Source organism: Melozone crissalis, unplaced genomic scaffold (genome assembly GCF_028551555.1).
Source record: "Melozone crissalis strain CALT ecotype California unplaced genomic scaffold, PUWL_Pcris_2 ptg000081l_1, whole genome shotgun sequence".
Lineage (NCBI taxonomy): Eukaryota > Metazoa > Chordata > Aves > Passeriformes > Passerellidae > Melozone > Melozone crissalis.
In genome coordinates, this window is record NW_026535858.1 from 6,080,716 (window position 1) to 6,098,494 (window position 17,779).

The following is a 17,779-nucleotide window of genomic DNA, read 5'->3' on the forward strand; positions in this document are numbered from 1 at the left end:
GTTCAGCCTCACAAATGCTGCTCTTAATTAATTTGGTTTCCAACTCTCCTCTAAAATATGTTTTTAGCTCATTTTCTTAGTTGTTGCATAGTTGGCAAGTTGTTGAAAAAACTTTTTTAAAGGAGTTAGAGACTGTCAGTGCAGGATGTGACCTTTTGTAAAGCAGGGAAAATGAAACCTGGAATGTGTGTGCACTTTGTATGTACCTCTTTGACTTTTCACCTGACTTGCATCTGAATTTTGTGTATTCAAGCTGCAGTTGGAGTTCACTTCCTCTCTTGTAAGTATGTTATGCTTCTGAAGGATTTTTCAAAGCTTCTTGTATCCCATTTAAGTGTTGTATGGCCCTTAACTATAAATATGAGATGTGTAAACATAGCTGAAATTTACATGAGATCTCTTGTGTGTTTTGGTCCTGCAAAGTTTTATAGTTCTTGTTTCCTTTCTGAAACTTCTAGGTAAAAAGGCTGGAAATTCAACTTCAGACTCCAAATCAGTTCAGGAAAATAAGGGATATGTAAAGGAGCATGAAGCTGAGCAAGTAAGGCAAATCCAAAAGAAATGTCTGTGAAGATCCTGGCAGTAGTTTCTTTCTAATCAGAAGCCTTTTAGCATTCAGAAACTCTAGGAGGTGAAAGTGTGAAAAGTGATTAATCCCATTTCTGGTGTGGCATCTGGAATTGAGCCCTGTAGCAGGTTATTGTCCTGCTGGCTGCGATCAGTTTGTGCCTCCTGATCTCATCAGCTGCTTCTGCGGTTGCATCTCTGCTCTAGCCTTACACAAGGCTTTGGTCTTTTTTTGAAATATCAACAAGAAGTTTGTAACTGTTAAAAGATAAATAATTCATGGCTATTACAGAGCTACAGTACACTGGAATAAATGTTTCATGGTTTAAAGCACTGATGAAAATGCTTCTGTTCAGCACAGCTCCTATCACCAGCCGTGCATGGCAGATGTTAGCATGAGTTGACATCAGCACAGGCAAACTTCATACATTTTTAATGGCAACTTTTGACTGAACAGTTGAAACACTAAATGACTTAGCTTGATCATCTCCGTGAAATATGAAGGCTGAAAGATTTTTTTTATACCTTAACAAATTATTTCAGATGTGTTTGAAAAACATAGGTTAAAAAAATCCTGCTTGTTGGTGTGAAAACTGAGGTTGTGAAAGGGAGTATAAGGAATGAAATGGAAAGCCTGATGTTTTCCTAAGGACACTGACAAGCACTTTGTACTCTGAATATTCATGAGGATGTCTTGACCGGGTTGTGGTTAATTTCTAATGACTGTGTGGGCGTGAAATTTGCTGGAGTGTGGTGTAGTGCTCAGAGCCGTATAAGCTGAGATGGATTCTTTCCCTGCAGGTGCTAATGCAGAGGAGCAGCAGTACAGCCGAGTTGGATCTGAAAGCAGACTTGCAGCAATCTCAGGGGTATTACAGAGAGAGGGAGAAAAGTGAGTGCCCCTTTTGCCAAGGGCAGCACCTGAAATCTGCTGTGCTTTTGCTGCAGCCAGCCGGGACGCTTCTCTGGGGCGCTCTGCTGCTGCAGGTGTGAGCAGCACCGTGCTGTTTGCAGGTGAGAGCGTGAGCAGTGACACGTCCCTGGGCTGTGGAGCTGACGTGGACATCGCCCTGGTGGCCTGGCAGGCGGCTGAGGATGAGCCCGAGGCGGGGCCGGCCGCGGGAGCGGGCGGGGATCCTGCGGCACCGCGCTGGCTCCAGCTCAGCCCCTCGCAGGAGCCCCCCAACCTCACAGGTACCACGGGCCCACAGGGTGGGTGAGCTCACACTGTGCCCCACAGAATCACAGAGCAATGAGGTTGGAAGAGACCTCTAAGGTCATCAACCCCTAACTCCTCAACTAGACTATAGCACCAAGTGCCGTGTCCAGTCTTTATTTAAACACATCCAGAGATGGTGATTCTACCACCTCCCTGGGAAGAGCATTCCAGTACTTTGTTATTCTTTTGGTGAAAAATTTCTTCCAAATATCCAACCTATACCTTCCCTGATGTAGCTTGAGACTGCGTCCTCTAAAGAGGGGCTTGTGCCCCTCACTTGTCTTATGTGGCACAGGGCACCAAGGACCCTTCATCATACTCACTCAGAGTGGAAGGGGTTTGGATCATCCATTGATTTGCCAGTAAGTGATGATCCAGAAAGCCACTGCCCACCCAGCTGAAAATAACTGGGCTTCTTACAGTGGTAGCTGGGCACGCATGGGCCTGCCCATTAGCACACTAATGTATGTTTCAAGTGAACAGGTTTTATTTCATAGCAGCGTGGTCTGAGGAAATGTCTCACTGTATTTTCTGACTGATAGGAAAGAAATGGTTCATTCTTTGCCATTTGTAAAGGTGCCCTTCATCTGGTAGTGCGAGTCAGATATTAGGTCAGGAGCTTAGTGCAGTAATGTAGGGACGTCTTACAGGCTGCCTTCCTAATGGATACACAATTTCAAGGGTACTTTTTCATGCTGGCTTTTCCTTTGAAGTATCTGTACTTTAATGAATCAGCACACACCTAGTCCAACTGGGACTGCTGCTTTACAAAAAAGTAATACTGCCCATGGTAAGAATGATCGTGTATGATAAATTCATTGTTTGTTGGTGTGGTGCAAGAATTGCTCCTTTGGGGCTACAAAGAGGAAGAACCACATGTAGCAACCTGGCAGGTAATGTGGAGTGAAAGGAGAAGTGGGTAACAGATGTGTCATTGCCCAGCAGAGCCAAAGTGCCCTTGACTGCATTCCTGCCTCAGCCAAGTCACAGCTTGCTCTGCTGTGGAAACCTGATAGGGTAAGGCAGAACAGCACTGACACTGCCACTGAGCAGCAGAGATGCCACTTCCCTGAGCACAGATCTGTAGGAGGTCATTCTAATGTACTGAATAAATAACATGTGGTTTAGCACTTTGGGACTTGCTACAAAACAAAAGGGAGGAAAAATCCCCACAGTTGTTTTTAAATATATACAAACGAAAAGCATCTAAAATGCCTTTTATTTCACTCACCTTCTTTGAGTCTTTGAGGACATGAGTTATTTCCTTCTGCCTGTGTCAAGGTTTCCTGCAACTTCCTTCCATGCCTTGCTTGCTGCAGGTATGCCAGGAGCAGCATGACTGTGCTGCTGTCTGTGACAGGAGGGCAGCTACCAGCTCTTGTCATTAAAATGTGCACTTCAGTGTGGATTTGTACTGTTTAAGAGCATAAATCCCATTACAAATCCCTGACAGCCTTCTCCAGGCTCTGCTCTCTCAGGAGCTGCTCTTCATCAGTGGGGATGCCTGAACACATTCCTCAAGACTCTTCAGCTGTGGTTTTTTATTCCTTTGTCCAGTTGCATTGCCAGGTCTTGATACACTGTGTGATCTTAAAAAAAAAAAAAAAAAAGAAAGGACCTTTATAAGTGTAGGAATACTACCTGTAAGAGCCAGTTATTGATTGAATACATCCCTCAGGTACCTGAATGTTGCATTTAGCTGAATTTGCCTCCCTGCTGAAAAGCCCTCTGGGGTGGGGACAGTGTGGAGTGGCAGTGCTGTGCCCTGTGGTGCTGTCACCTGTGAGCCCCTTTGCTGTCATGTTTTTCTTTGACTCAAAAGCAGCTCCAGCAATAAAAGAGAGATTTGGGGGAGAGAATTCTTGTGAGATGGAAGATGGTTAGGAGGAGTAAAGACCAGATTTTGTTGACTAAGTTCATGCTTAGGCTGCATTTCTAACTTGTGGAAATGGCACACTTTAAATTTACAGACAGCAGTGAGTTCCTGGCTGATGATTGCAGTATAATTGCTGGTGGAAGCCTTATTGGTTGGCATCCTGATTCTGCTGCTGTGCTGTGGAGGAGAATCCTGGGAATTCTTGGAGATGTGAACAACATACAGTCACCTAAAATCCATGCAAAAGTTTTTGGCTACCTTTATGAGCTGTGGTTTAAACTTGCAAAGGTATGTGGTACTTACAGCTAATGATAATGACACGTTTCTTTTGTTGTGGAAATGATTATTAAATGGGATTTAGTGTTAGCACCTGGAGCATAAACATGGCATGGGAGGGCTCTGCTGTAAAGGAAGCTTTGTCTTGTTTGGTTTCCAGCAGAGAATCCTGTCCAATGACAAGAGAATTTAAATGGGGTAAGGAAACAGTAGCAAAGAAAAAAGTAGTACAGACATTGGTATTTGTGTAAAGGTCCACAGTGTGACTCAAGCTGGCGATGTTTGCTTTGGCCAGGGAGCAGCAGCAGCATAGACCAAGCTTTCCTGGTGGCTTTGGCTGTAGTGGGAGCTCTGTATAGCCCCAGGTGTAGTACCTGAATGTAAATAAAGTAAAAGTAAAACATAATAATGCAAAAAAAAAAGAGTGTTAGAAGAGATATTGGTTTTATTAACACTGTTCTTTAAAAACCATCAGATCCGAGACAACCTCGCTATCAGCGTTGACAATCAGTCAACTCCCTCTCCTCCCGTCCTGATCCCTCCTCTCAGGATATTTGCATCATGGCTGTTCAAGGTCAGTCCTGAAGTTCTCACACAGGAGTATTTTCTTCTATATCAGAGCTGAATTGGGTGTGCCTTTAGTTGCCTTATTTTTAACTTCCACCATCGCTGCTGGCCAAGACAGCGTGTGCCCTCCAAAGGCTCTTTGGAGTTGAGCTGGTGCTTTGTGGGAGGGCTGCTGGGCACACATGGCATGGGCTGGCTGGTGGGGCAGGCAGGGAGTGATGCAGGGTGTGTTGTTGTTGCAGGCAGCCATGCTGCCCAGCGAGTACAAGGAGGGCAAGCTGCAGGCGTTCCGGCTGCTCTGCGCCATGATGAGCCGGCGCCAGGACCTGCTGCCCAACTCGGACTTCCTGGTGCACTTCTACTTCGTCATGCGCCTGGGGCTCACCAGCCAGGACCAGGTATGAGCTCTGCTTCCTGTGCCACTGCTGAGCCATGCCAGGGCAGCAGGAGATGCTGCCAAACCTGCTGCTGCTGCTGTAGGTACAGCAGTTGTTCCGGGTCTCCCTGTCCTCAGGATTAAAGTGTTCAGTGCGAGGTGAGGGACAGACTTAGTCAGGGTGTTGAATGATGGTTGTCTCACAGAAGCAGCTCAGTGCTCATGGAAACGCTTAAGAAATATTCTTTGGACAAAATAAAGACTGTCTAAGAGCGCTTGAATGTTTTTATAGCTGTAGGAATAGGTCTTGCAGCTCTGCTGGGGTTGGCAACAAAGGGCACAGGGATCGCTCAGGAAATCCTGGGAGTTACTGATTGTGCCTTTAGGAAACCAGACAGGTTGGATTGTTTCTGAGATGATAGAGGGAAAGAAGGAATTGTTACCAGATTCTTGCCCCTTCGTTTCCCTCCTGAAAGGTTAGAGCATTTGGAAAACACTCCATTTAAATAGATAAGAATAGAGACAGGGATTTTCTCCTGGAAAATCCTACAAGTCCTGCTGCAGCTACCCATTGCTCCAGGGTTCCCCGGGTATTTTGTATCCCCACACTGCCCATCCCTCCATGGTTTCCCTGGATGTTTTGCAGCCCCACACTGCAATCCCTCCATGGTTTCCCTGGATATTTTGCAGCCCCACACTGCAATCCCTCCATGGTTTCCCTGGATGTTTTGCAGGCTGCTGCTGCTCTTTGTTCTTGCTCCCCACTCTGGTGGCTGCATTTGCCTCTTGGTGGCACACTTGACCACAGGTTGGCTGCTCTGTGTGTGTGTCCTTCCCGCCTGCTTTCCTTAGCTGTGGAACTGGATGAGGTGTTAACTGGCAGTGCCTTGGAGAAAGGTGTTGATGGGAAGCAGGATCCTTATTCCTGCTCCTGTGTTTCCAGGGCAATTGGGTGCTGGGAGAGTGGGAGCCTCTTTATCAGAGAGTGTGGGATCACTGGAACAGGGATCCTAGCATGCTTTCCAGGATTTCAGAAATAAAGTAAACTTGGGGTGGCCTTTTTAACACAGAGTGGGTTTGTCTGCTAAGCACAGACATAAATTTCTCCCTAGTAAGAAATGTTCACAGAAGGAAGGGTAGGAGGTGTCTCATGGAGGAATTTTCCTTCTGTATGGATCACTAGTGCAACATTTAGCATTTATGTGGGAAAGCCATAGAAAAACACCCCAGCTCCAGGCAATCACCTTGGCTACTTAAGAAGAGTTTTTTTAGGTGGTTACATAATTAAAAGTATTACAGTCAGGAACCTCTTTGACCTGAATGGTTTTCAATATTTTGGTTTGCATGACAAATGTTTTTTTGAACTGTATTTATCTTTTCATTCCTCACTCACTTAAGGATGAAAAAATAGGAAATTGCTGCTGTCTTGTGTAGCTTTTGGTGCTGCTGGAAAAACAAAATAATACAATTTTTGATATGCTATAAATGAGTACAGTGTTATTCCCAGCAAGTGCAGCCCAGCTTTGCAGCCTGCTCTCGGGGGGTGCATAAAAGAGCAGTGTGAGGAGGGTGTGTTTTATAGGAGGCTCCCTTGGCTCTCCGAGCCCGGGATGTAGCAATTAGCTCAGCAGAGGAGACAGCAGGGTAATGAGCTGCAGCTAATTTGTCCATGTGGAAGTGTCTAACAACAAACATCCCTGGAGAAGTGACCAACTCTGTGCAAGAATTGCATCACCTCTCCAGGTGGGAGAAGCCGGCTGCAGGGAGCGAGCCGCTGTCAGGGAGCACAGGAGGGGCCCAGGGTCAAGGGCCAAGTGACCATCTGTGGGGTGCCTCCCTCCTGAGCTGTTCCAGCCTGTGGCACTGGTCTGCTGCTGGCCTAGTCTGGGCTTTTTTCCTGTTTTTTATGAATGACATTCATTTAGGCTCACAGCCTTCCCTCCCTGGCCTCCGGCGTGAAGGAAAGAGAACTGGGATGTTCACTACCACACTGGGGGCTAGGGAAGGTACTTTACCTATGGTTAGGGGGTTGAAAATCAGGAAATGTTGGTAGGGATGCTGTTGGATAGCCTGCTGCAGTTTGGGTGGGCATGGCTGCCTTCTGCTGCCAGGTGAGCCTGATGGTCAGAAAACTCCTGTAGGAGCAACTGCATCCAGGTGTGTCCTTTGGTTTGGGTAACAAATGCAGCTTTGTTAATCAGCCCAAAATTTGGCACTGCAATGCACAGGTTTTGCAAATACCTGAACCAGGAATAGAAATGTATTTTATTATTGCTGTTATATTACTGTTGCTGGCTGCTCACTGTAACATTACTTTTTGCTTCATTCACCTGAAAAAGTTGATAAGCATCTCCTTGCTCCACAGCTTCCTCCTTTTTGCTGAATAACAAAAGGACCAAAACACAATCCCAAAAAGCTACCAGCTCTTCTCAGAAAATCAACTGTTGGCATAATTGGGATTCTTCAGCTTGAGTCTTTCTGACACTTAGATAATCCTTTGAGGTTGCTGGTGGCTGTCTCCTGAGAATTCTGTGGACTTTTGTGTTGCCATTTCTTATTTCCATCTAAATTTCTGCTCGTAGTCTGAGAGAAGGAAGTGCAAGTGAGGTGCTTACCTTGTAGGGACACTGTAAAAAGAGGCAGGTTTTCAATCCTTTTTCAGGTTTCAACCCTCTGCTGCTCAGTGTCATTTTTTAGCCAGTCTCACCCTATTACCATGGTGAGCATCAGTTACTGTGCCTGGTGCCGCCTGTCACCAATGCTGGGGTGTCACCTGGCACTCAGAGGTTACCTGCAAAGTGAGCAAGAGGGTCACTTGTATTCCTGACTTTGGGAGTGAGTTTAACAAATAAATTTAAATTATTGTCATGCTTACTTGCCAGAGGACCTCTGAGTAGGACACTTATGTTTTTTGAGAACATAATCAAAGGTAGAAACTTCAGAGGTTCTGTGTGGAAAGGACAGTGGATGGCCAAAGGGGGAGACTCTGCTGGTGGCTTTTTCAGTTCAGTGATATGAGGAGCAGAACAAACTTTAAATATGGAATAAGAGGAAAATCGCCGCAGTCCAGCCGAGCTGGCAGATGTCCTGGGTGATTAAATGTCAGCACAAGCAGCAGGCCTGCCTGTGGAGCACAGCCTGGCTGCAGCCAGGGCACTCAGCAGCTTTGTTTTAGTTCAGTTCCTTTTAGCAGTGCAAGGATGCTGTGGGTGAGAAGCTCTGTCATAGAGGTGCTGAGATACCAGTGCCCATTGTCCCAAAGTTGTCCCAAAGCCTCTTTATTTGTTCCAAAGGCACTATGGGTGATAAGGGAAAGGAAGCTGCTGCAGCAGCTCCAGGCTTCTGTAGAAACACCCATTGGAGCTCTCTGTGTGGAAAATGGCTAATTTGTAATAGGAAGCATTTCTCAGCAGAGCTGCTACCAGAAAAGTCATTAATTACCTCTTTGTGTTAACATTGGTCTGACATTTAAAAAAAAAACACCCCATATTTGTGGGCTTTTGTATCTTTCTGCCTGATGGTGGAGGTACAACTGAGAGCAGAGAAGGCTTCAAACATCAGCACTTTCTTATTCTTCAGTAGAACCTTTCATACCCTTCATCTTACATGCACTGCACCTGTGTGCCCTCTGTTCCCTTTGGTGTTTGGTCAGTGCACCTGGGCGCTCCACGGCTCATTGCTGTCAGTGCTGCTCACCTCTTCTCAGCTGTGCCCATTGGTACTCCCTGTCACCACAAACTGAGTGCCTACATCTGCCCAGGTGTCACTCAGCAGCCAGGAGCAGCAGCAGCTGTGTAAAGGTGCAATAAGTAGTGAGTAGCTTTGCTTTTGTCCCCTGTGGAACGGGGGTGCCCCTTGCCTGGGTTTCTACCTGATGGTGTTGTACAGAAAACATCATGCTGTTTAGATTCTTTAAACTGCCATTTAAAATGAAATAACCTTAATGCAGTCTATTAAGGCTTAGATTCCCCTATTTTAGCTTCTCAAGACTTCTTTCCAATGGATGCCATGATTTTCTCCCTCTTTTAATCCACCCCTTATCTCATTTCCTGTGGAAAATTTGCCTGTGTGCTCCCATTATGTGCTTTGAGTGCTTTGAAAAAAGTGTTAACAGACAGCATGTTTCCAGTAGGGACAAACAAAAGTCCAAATGCCAGGGTCTCATAGGAACTCTCACATCCCCCTCTGCTTGCCCAGACCAGGCTGAGTGGGGAGTGCTGGATAAAAAAGCTGCAAGATTGACTGGAAGCAGGGGGTAGCCAGGTCCTGCCAACTGCAGGAGCTGTGCGCTCTGGAGTGATTTTGGTAGTTTTGTTCTTTTCTGTTTATTTTGCTGTAATTCATTTGTCCTTCCTGAGGTTCCATCCCACCCAAATTCTGCTCTTGTGGTCTGTCAGAGCTTGGAGCAGTGCTGCCACAGGCACTTGGGATTTTGTGTCTGGGGACACAAAGCCACCTCCACCTTCCAGACAGTGCCATGGCCTTGGCACCCACACCCTTGTACCTGTATCCACTGCGTGCTCTGTGTGTGCACAAACCAAAACATTTATTCCAGTCCTTTATCCTATTGCTCTCCCCTCTTGTGAAAGTATCAGACATGCTCCAAAATTGGAGAAATTTAAAAAGACTCCCTCTGTTGTATTCCAGCCTTGAGGGACTTGGGGTATAAAATGTAACTGTTTTGGGGTTTGGATTTACCTGGCACCTTGAAATGCAGCTTTCTGATAAATTAATCCTGGGTCTCCTGAGGTTGTCAAAATACTTAATAAATTTGTGTTGCAACTTAATTTTTGACAAGTTAACTCTTACCTGAATCTTCGTGGTAGGTAGGAAAATTTGGCATAAGTAAATGGAAGCATTTGTTCCTTTAAAGTAGAAAAGGGAAGTCTTAAACCTTCTGTAAATTAATAATCTTTCCCGTGCCGTAGATCTCAGCTGCCAGTGAGGTGTCTGTTGGTGAGGAACAGAGTGAACTTTCAGTGAAAAATCCATGTTGTTCCTGTGGAGGGACAATTGGAAACATGAGGAAGGCAGCTGGCAGGCTATTTGGTTACACCTGTAATCTGCAAAATCTTCAACAAAAATTAGGTGAAGAATATTTTTGCAATTGACCTTTCAGTGAACTTGCATATATTTATTTCGCTTACTCAGTGGATGTTTACAACCTTATAATTTGAATTACTAGATTAACCTACACTGAAATATGATGCCATTTATAGGGTTAATACATTTGAGAAGGACATGCATGCGATTGCCCCCTCCTCTTCCCTCTTCCCCAGCTTTAACACCACAGAGCATCATTCTGAATTGAAATAGTCCATAATGGTCCTTTTTTTCACTTTTCTTTAACAACATGAACGCTAAATTATAGCTGTGCAATTATGTAAACAATGGAAATGCTTCCAGAATGAATACTTCCTTTTAAATTTTCATTTTGTGTAATTGCTGAAAGGTTTGGAGCCATAATAAACCAAAATTATTTTACACATTTATCGTTCTAAAGGTCAATTATGAAAGAAGTAAAGCAACAACACTGTGCAGAATGAGTAAACCAATTTCCACGGCCATCACCATATGTTTTTCTTATGGCTCGTGTTTTCCAGTTGCTGTGTACATAGCATTCAATTAAAGTGATTCATTGACCAGCCTGGGAGCTGCTACCCGGAGTTTACGTTTGCAGGGAGGGAAGGAAGCCCGGCTCTGTTTGAATTACCTGATTTTGCCCTATCACTGATAGCACAGATGTCCTGGCTCCCTCGCCCTCTCACAAGCCTCTCTCTGCTGATAAACTCCCTGAGCCCCCAGATTGCTGCCCCAAATCCTGTGGTGCTGTGAGCTGGGCTCTCTGCTCACTGGGAGAGGGGACAAACCTGGCAGGCTACCTGTGAGTGCTGTCCTGGGCTGGGGCTGACCCTCCCCAGGCAGGGGACAGCCTGCCTGGCCCCAGTTTAAGTGCAGTGACCCAAAATGCCCGGGGTGATGTGCTCAGTGCCTGGGGTGAGCCCGGCTGAGCAGGTTTGTCTCCTGTCCTCCCTCGGGAGATGTGTGTTGTGCCCTCCCTCCTAGGTGTGTGTCACTGTAGCCAGCAGCCTGCACTGGGAATTTGTAGGGAAGCTAATGACTGCTTCAAGAGCTTTTCAAAGGGAATTTTTGAAAGTTTCTCACTATGGAAAGTGTTTTATTTTTAGTAGCACTACATCTCATAACTGGCGAGTAAATCCCTGCATCCTTTTGGACCGTGTGTGCTGTCACAGCATTCATGTGTGACAGTAATATTTTGTGTTTCTCCTTGCCCATGGATCCCTGTGCAGGGATCCGTGCCCTGGTGTGTGACAGATGGGAGCTCTGGGGTGAGGACAGGAGTTAATGCAGTTGTCTGGAGCAGCTCCCTGTGCCGCCACCACCTCCCCGGCCAGGTTAGCCCGGGCTCTTTTATTGTGGCACATGTCAGCGGCAGCCTGCTCCCATCTGCTGCCCTGCTCAGGGCCAGCCCAGCCTTACCTGGCCCTGCTGTACAGGTGTGCTGTTCTGGAGCAGCACGGAGCGTTAATCAGCCCTTAATTATAACAAGGTATGTCCTTTGTTCTGCGCCGACCGAGAGTTTACCACCCACTTTATGAGCGGCTGCATCCATCTGCTCTGCTTCTCAGTGTTTGCATTGACCCATATTGACTTAAAATGTATCAAAGGAAGTGATTAAAACAAGTTTAAACATTAACTTGAGTGGCATTTTATCTTATTCAGGAAAGTGAAAGCATTATCTGCTACTATGTTAAAAACTAATACTGTTTATTTGAATATATAGCAGTTTCTTCATAGGACACTGGTGTTGCAAACGCTTAGTGGAACACGAAGTAGGAGCTGTGCAGGTCTTTAGGGGGCTTTGAGAAAATAGTGGTGATGTTCAAGCATCTCTCTGTGAAGAGAAAATTGGGTTTGTCAGCTTTAGCTTCTGCTGTAGAGATTGAGCATGTGTTTGTCAGCTTTAGCTTCTGCATGAGATTGAGAGGACATTATGGGGGTCTCTAGCTCAGGCTGTCTTTGACACATCATGAAACCAGTAAGGATGGACATGGAAAAGGGTTTTCCTTTGCAACTTTTCAAAATTTTATTGAATGGAAAATAATTATCTCCTCAGTATAAGAAATAGGTTGATATAACTCTTCAGCAAATACAGTGTTGCAGGTAAAGGATTATATAGATTTTATGCCTAATTTTAAACCTGCTGAAAGTTTGCAGGGAAGAAATCTTAACTCAATACAGGAACTTTGCTCTGGTTTGGAGAGACTGTGGAGACTTAAGATGTGGAAGGATTAGAGATGAAAGGCTTATCTGGAATGTGTTCTGTACCACAGGGTGATGGCGAGCAAAGCTGGGCCTGCTGCTCTGTTCCTTCAGGGCACCTGAAGCAGGGAGCAGGCCTGGAGGGGCAGCTCATGTTCTTGTGGCGTGGAGTTCTGAGAGATTTGAGGAACTCACTCCTCTGGACTGCTGCAGGGTTTCATCTTAAGTCCATTAAGTGTTTGGATGCTTGAATCTGAGGTCTTGTTTAACAGAATTGTTTTGTTTGGGCGTGGAGAGACATGAATGGCGGTGTGGGCTTTGAACAGGAATTTAGGGGTACAAAAGTTTCCAAAATACCAAATGCACTTTGGCTACTCCACACCTGTGAATAGGTGGTGATGATTACATGGAGGTCAGTTTGCACACAGTGCTCTGGGAATTTGTACCTCAGTCAGTGTGGGACTAGGGAATCTCAACGTTAAATCTTCTCAAACCTCAAATCTTCTGACACTCTCCCTGTTGCTTTCGGGTGTCCTGGCTTTTCTCACAGGTGCCTTCTCTTGCAGGACATCCTGAACACTGTCATAAAGCACTGCCTGCCGTGGTTCTTCTTCCTGGGGCTGCCTGGCTTCACGATGCTGATCGGGGACTTCCTCGGAGCAGCGGCGCGCGTGCTGAGCACGGACACGCCAGAGGTGAGCGCGGCTGGCTCGGCACAGCCACGCTGGCTGGGGCAGCTGGGCTGGGAAATCCTGGGAGAAGGCAACACACTGCTGCTGCAGAGGTGTTTGATCCAAAGGCTGAGGAGTGAGGAAGGCATGTCCTGCATGCCTGTAGTGCCCCGTGAGCGTGACTGCAGTGAGCAGACACAGAGCGGGGAACTCTCAGGGTGAGGCAGCATCTCAGGCTAAATGTCAGCACTAACAGAAATGTGACTCTAAGCGATTAAATTATCGAAGGATAAGTCAAATAGCAAGTCAGTGAGGGGCTGCCAAAATAAAGGTAAAGGTCTGGCAGTCCTGGGAGAGACAGGAAAGCTCTGTTGCATGTGAAGCACCAGCTCACGGGAGACCTTTTGGTCTGTTCTGGCTCAGGGCTTTTGCTGCTGCTCTTGACATTTGTGTGGCTGAGCAGGTGGCCCTGTGCAGGGCCACAGCCCTCTCCTGTTACAGCAGAGCTGGAATGGTTATCCAGCCACACTTCTTCCATCAGCTCTTAAATAGCTTGGTCAGCCTTCCTGTTGATCCAAAGCTTAAATGCTAATAAGAAATAGGTGCTCAGTTTTCCAGGGAAAAGCCATAAACCAAAACACCCTCTTCATTTCTTCTGTGTGCATAAAACTGGGTGTGCACTGCATTTTTAACATATACACAGCAGTTAATGTGTTTATAGCTCGTGCTGTGGTGCTTTTGATGGCTCTGTTGGAGCAGGGATCTCTCTGCACATTGATATCACCTATTTTTTTTGTGACTATTTCTGCCTGCTTGCCCTTTGCCAGACTCCCCGCTCCGAAGCTCACACCATCCTTGGTGCTCTTGTGTGCTTTCCCAACACCTACCAAGGAATCCCACAGCTGGGACCCATCTCAGAAGCTGGTGAGAGCATCACAGGAAGTGCAGATTTGAAGGTAAAGCCACATTTATTGTAAATCCTTAGGTAGCCTAACCTGATTTCCCTGTGCAGTGACTTCATTCCTGCCCAAGTGGTTGCCCTCACACAAACCTCTGTTGCTTTTCATAAACGTGAGGCACCACAGTGATCCACTGCTCAAAATTAGGGATGGCTGGGGAGGAATCTCGGAGTTCCTCATGTGTGGCCTGAGCAGGCAGAACCAAAGGGAATGCAGAAATCCCTTCACATGCTTGGCTCCTGTTCTTGCTTCTTCATCAGGCCTTGGGGAGTCGCTGGAGGTGTCTTACTTCTAAAATTAAGACAGCTTTGTGTACTAAATAATACACTAAATTTTTCATGACATATTTTGGTTAGAGCCTGAACACTACAGTTTGTATGGAGTGACCACCACTTGTTGTTTGTAACTGCCCCTTGACACTGTAAATGAATTGATTTCCTCTTGCTGCCTGTACATTAGTTGTAAGCTGATTTGATTTGTCCTCAAGGGCCTGTATGTTTGCATTGTAATTAATGTTTCTCCCTTGACAAAATACAACTGGCATGAGGTAAAGATGCTTTAGCAACAGATGGGGAATTAAAGTCACTTCACCTGTAACTATGTCCAAATTCAACAACTTTAAAGTAGATGTATGAAAAAGATGCTTATTCTAATTTATTTTGTTATTTTAGTGTTGCCTCATAAATATTTTATTGAAGAATGCCACAGAGGAGCCATGTGAAGCTGCAAGGTAAAATACCAAGTAAAAGAAATGGGAAAATATCATAGAATTGGTTAGGTTGGAAAAGACCTTTAACATTATCAAGTCCAACCATTTATGGCTTGGAAGAGTGTTTCTTGCTGCTTATCTTCTGCTGCTGCCTTGTGGTTTGGTCCTGTGAGGTTAAGCCTTACTCTGCACCATCAAGGTGCTGGCCTGTCGTGCTGGAGGGGAAAGAGACATCTCATCTTTGTGCATTTTTTTCCTTTTTTTCCCCCCTAAATATTGCTTTAAATCTCCTGCCCAGCTCTCTTTTCCTTTTCCCAAAGATGTATAGCCATCTGTGGCCTCGGCGTGTGGATCTGCGAGGAGCTCACGGAGTGCACGAGCCACCCCCACGTGAAGAAAGCCATCAATGTCATAGGTGTGACACTGAAGGTATTGCTGTGGTGGGCTCTGATCACTGTGCTTTGGGCAAAAAAAGCATTTCCACTTTGCAAATAACCACTGATAATCTGAGCCACTGAAATAATTCAGTGCGTGAGCCAGCCCCAGTGAAGAAAGCCATCAATGTCATAGGTGTGACACTGAAGGTGTTGCTGTGGTGGGCTCTGATCAGCGTGCTTAGGGAAAAAAAAGCATTTCCACTTTGCAAATAATCACTGATAATCTGAGCCACTGAAATAATTCAGTGCATGAGCCACGTGAAGAAAGCCATCAATGTCATAGGTGTGACGCTGAAGGTATTGCTGTGGTGGGCTCTGATCAGCGTGCTTAGGGAAAAAAAAGCATTTCCGCTTTGCAAATAATCACTGATAATCTGAGCCACTGAAATAATTCAGTGCGTGAGCCAGCCCCAGTGAAGAAAGCCATCAATGTCATAGGTGTGACGCTGAAGGTATTGCTGTGGTGGGCTCTGATCACTGTGCTTTGGGGAAAAAAAGGCATTTCCACTTTGCAAATAACCACTGATAATCTGAGGCACAGGCTGCTGCTGTGGCGTCCTGTGCAAGCACGCAGAATATTTGCAAAATAGCCTGTGTGCCTATAGACTCCTTCCCCAGCAAACTCACATTAAAGATCACACAGACAGTGTCAAACCTGCTGGTTCCTAATGCTGACCATGTGATCTCACAATGCTAACATTTTTATTCTTTGCAAAGGTGCAAAATAATGAAATGTGGAAAATCTGAATGCAGTGTCTTGTATCTGAGTATTTTATTTGGCTTTTAATCACCTTTTTTCTTCCAGTTTTCCAACAAGCTGATAGCTCAGGTAGCCTGTGATGTCCTTCAGCTGCTGGTGTCTTACTGGCAGAAGCTTCAGGGGTATGAATCCTCCCTGTGCCGGAAAATTACGGAAGTACGTCAGATTCTTTAAGATGTTTGTATGGAAATCATATGCAAAGTTGTCTTAATCCCTTCCTTGGGCTGCTGTGATTTTGTTAACTCCTTTTTTTTTTTAATTGTGAGGGAGGTACTTCCTACACTCCCAGTGTAGGTCCCTTGTTTGTAGCGACTGGTGTGCAAAGTGCTCAGTAAAATGTTCTCATTGATTGGCACGGGCAGTTGGGTGCTCCTAGGAGAAGTTAACCTGTCTTCCACACCCTGTGGAAGGTCTGTCTCTGCAGAGGAAGAAGCTGAGTGCCTTTCTGACACTTGTTTGTTTGGCTGCAGATCCTGGTGGCCACCATCGCGTTCCTCCTGCCCGGTGCCGAATACTCCTCCATGGAAGCGGATAAAAAGGTGTGTCACTGAAAAGAGCTGTCTCCATTCCTTGTGCTGTTTGAGGGGGGCTTTAAATGAGGCTGCTCTGAACCAGAGCTGAATTTTAAACTTTCCAATTCATACCCTAAAGTCTGGGTGAATTGAATAGAGTGTACCTAAGCACCGTGTTCTGTGTTCTTGTTCAGTTCATAGTTTCACTGCTGCTTTGCTTGCTGGACTGGTGCATGGCACTGCCCATGAAAATGCTGCTGGAGCCTGTGTCTGCTGGTGCTGTGGAGGACCAACATGCATCCAGAGCTCCTTTGCTGGATTATATTTACAGAGTGAGTAGGGGGAAGGAAGATGATTTGCTCTGCCTGGCTGTTTAAAGATGCCTTTCACATACCCAGAAGGCAGAGAAGCAGCTTTGTCGAGCACTAGAAAATCATGTCATCCAGGTGAGAAGTTACAAATGGATAATGTTAAGAAGATAAGATTAGAGATGTAGAACAGACAGAGGATGGTGAAGACAAAGGTAAAATGCTTAAAACAACAAGCCAGGCAAAATAATCTTTGCAGTAGTATTTGGATTATTTGAAGTGGGCTGTTAAAATACAGAACAAGCCCTGAAGTGAGCTGTTAAAAGCACAGAATCAGTGCAGATAGAGACTGTTAATTTAGAAATGCTGAATTTGGACATGGGTGGGTTGTGTAGTGTGTCAGAACTGGGGGTCCTGCTCGCTGGGTGTGTTGGGGACTGTCCCAGGTTGTCGCTGGCTCCATGTCCCCGCAGGTCCTGCACTGCTGCATCAATGGCTCCAGCACCTACACGCAGCAAAGCCACTATGTGCTGAGCCTGGCCGACCTCTCCTCCTCTGACTACGACCCCTTCCTGCCCCTGGGGAATGTCAGGAGCTCCTCAGAGCCGGCCCAGTGCCCCTCCTCCACCGATTTGGGCGACCTGCTCACCGTGGCTGAAGGTAAAGGCGTGCCCAGAGTGTGGGCTGGGCCAGCATGTGTGTGCAGCAGCGGGAAACAGAGTTCTGGGCTCCATCTCTGCCTTGGAAACGTGATTCTCCTTACTGCACATAGCAACTGTTCCTTCAGAATTGGGAACGACTCTCTCTGGATGAATTCCAGTTGCCTCTGTGATAGGATGTTTGAGTTTGTTGCCAGCACTGCTCCTTAGAACAAATTAATGTTTAGAAGGGAAGGAGAAACACTGTAAACCGCAAAGAAATAGTTTTACACTGAATATGAAAAAACCTAGACATGAGGAGGTTTCTGGCTATAAAAGGAGTAACATTCCCATGGGAGAAGTGGAAGCACAGCAGTAGCTCAGAGCACAGTCACTTTATGAAATAACTGATGGGTGTGCCTGTGCTGAGGGGACCATGTGAGCATCCAGGAGGTCTCTCCCTGCCTCACCTTCCCACATGCCAGGGATGGAGGAGCATTGCTTTGCAGTGACATCTCTGGTTTGCCTTGGCTTTTCTGCTGTGCCACCCTCCTGTTCTGATAGCTCTGGGGATGTGGTGAAGTAAAATAAAACTGTGGAATAGGTAGGATTTCTTGGAA

At 46.0% G+C, this 17,779-nt stretch overlaps 1 protein-coding gene across 1 annotated transcript in view; it reads left to right on the plus strand.

Moving 5' to 3' along the window:
- Nucleotides 1-17,779, plus strand: part of RALGAPA2 (Ral GTPase activating protein catalytic subunit alpha 2) — a 93,135-nt gene that overhangs the window by 27,529 nt on the left and 47,827 nt on the right. The window contains exons 19-32 of the mRNA XM_054290515.1: nt 459-541; nt 1,369-1,459; nt 1,582-1,761; nt 3,757-3,950; nt 4,414-4,512; nt 4,748-4,903; nt 12,732-12,860; nt 13,664-13,792; nt 14,467-14,525; nt 14,825-14,933; nt 15,747-15,857; nt 16,172-16,240; nt 16,408-16,545; nt 16,995-17,181. Coding sequence (XP_054146490.1) covers nt 459-541; nt 1,369-1,459; nt 1,582-1,761; nt 3,757-3,950; nt 4,414-4,512; nt 4,748-4,903; nt 12,732-12,860; nt 13,664-13,792; nt 14,467-14,525; nt 14,825-14,933; nt 15,747-15,857; nt 16,172-16,240; nt 16,408-16,545; nt 16,995-17,181 — 1,734 coding nt within the window. The remainder of the gene's footprint in view (nt 1-458; nt 542-1,368; nt 1,460-1,581; nt 1,762-3,756; nt 3,951-4,413; nt 4,513-4,747; nt 4,904-12,731; nt 12,861-13,663; nt 13,793-14,466; nt 14,526-14,824; nt 14,934-15,746; nt 15,858-16,171; nt 16,241-16,407; nt 16,546-16,994; nt 17,182-17,779) is intronic.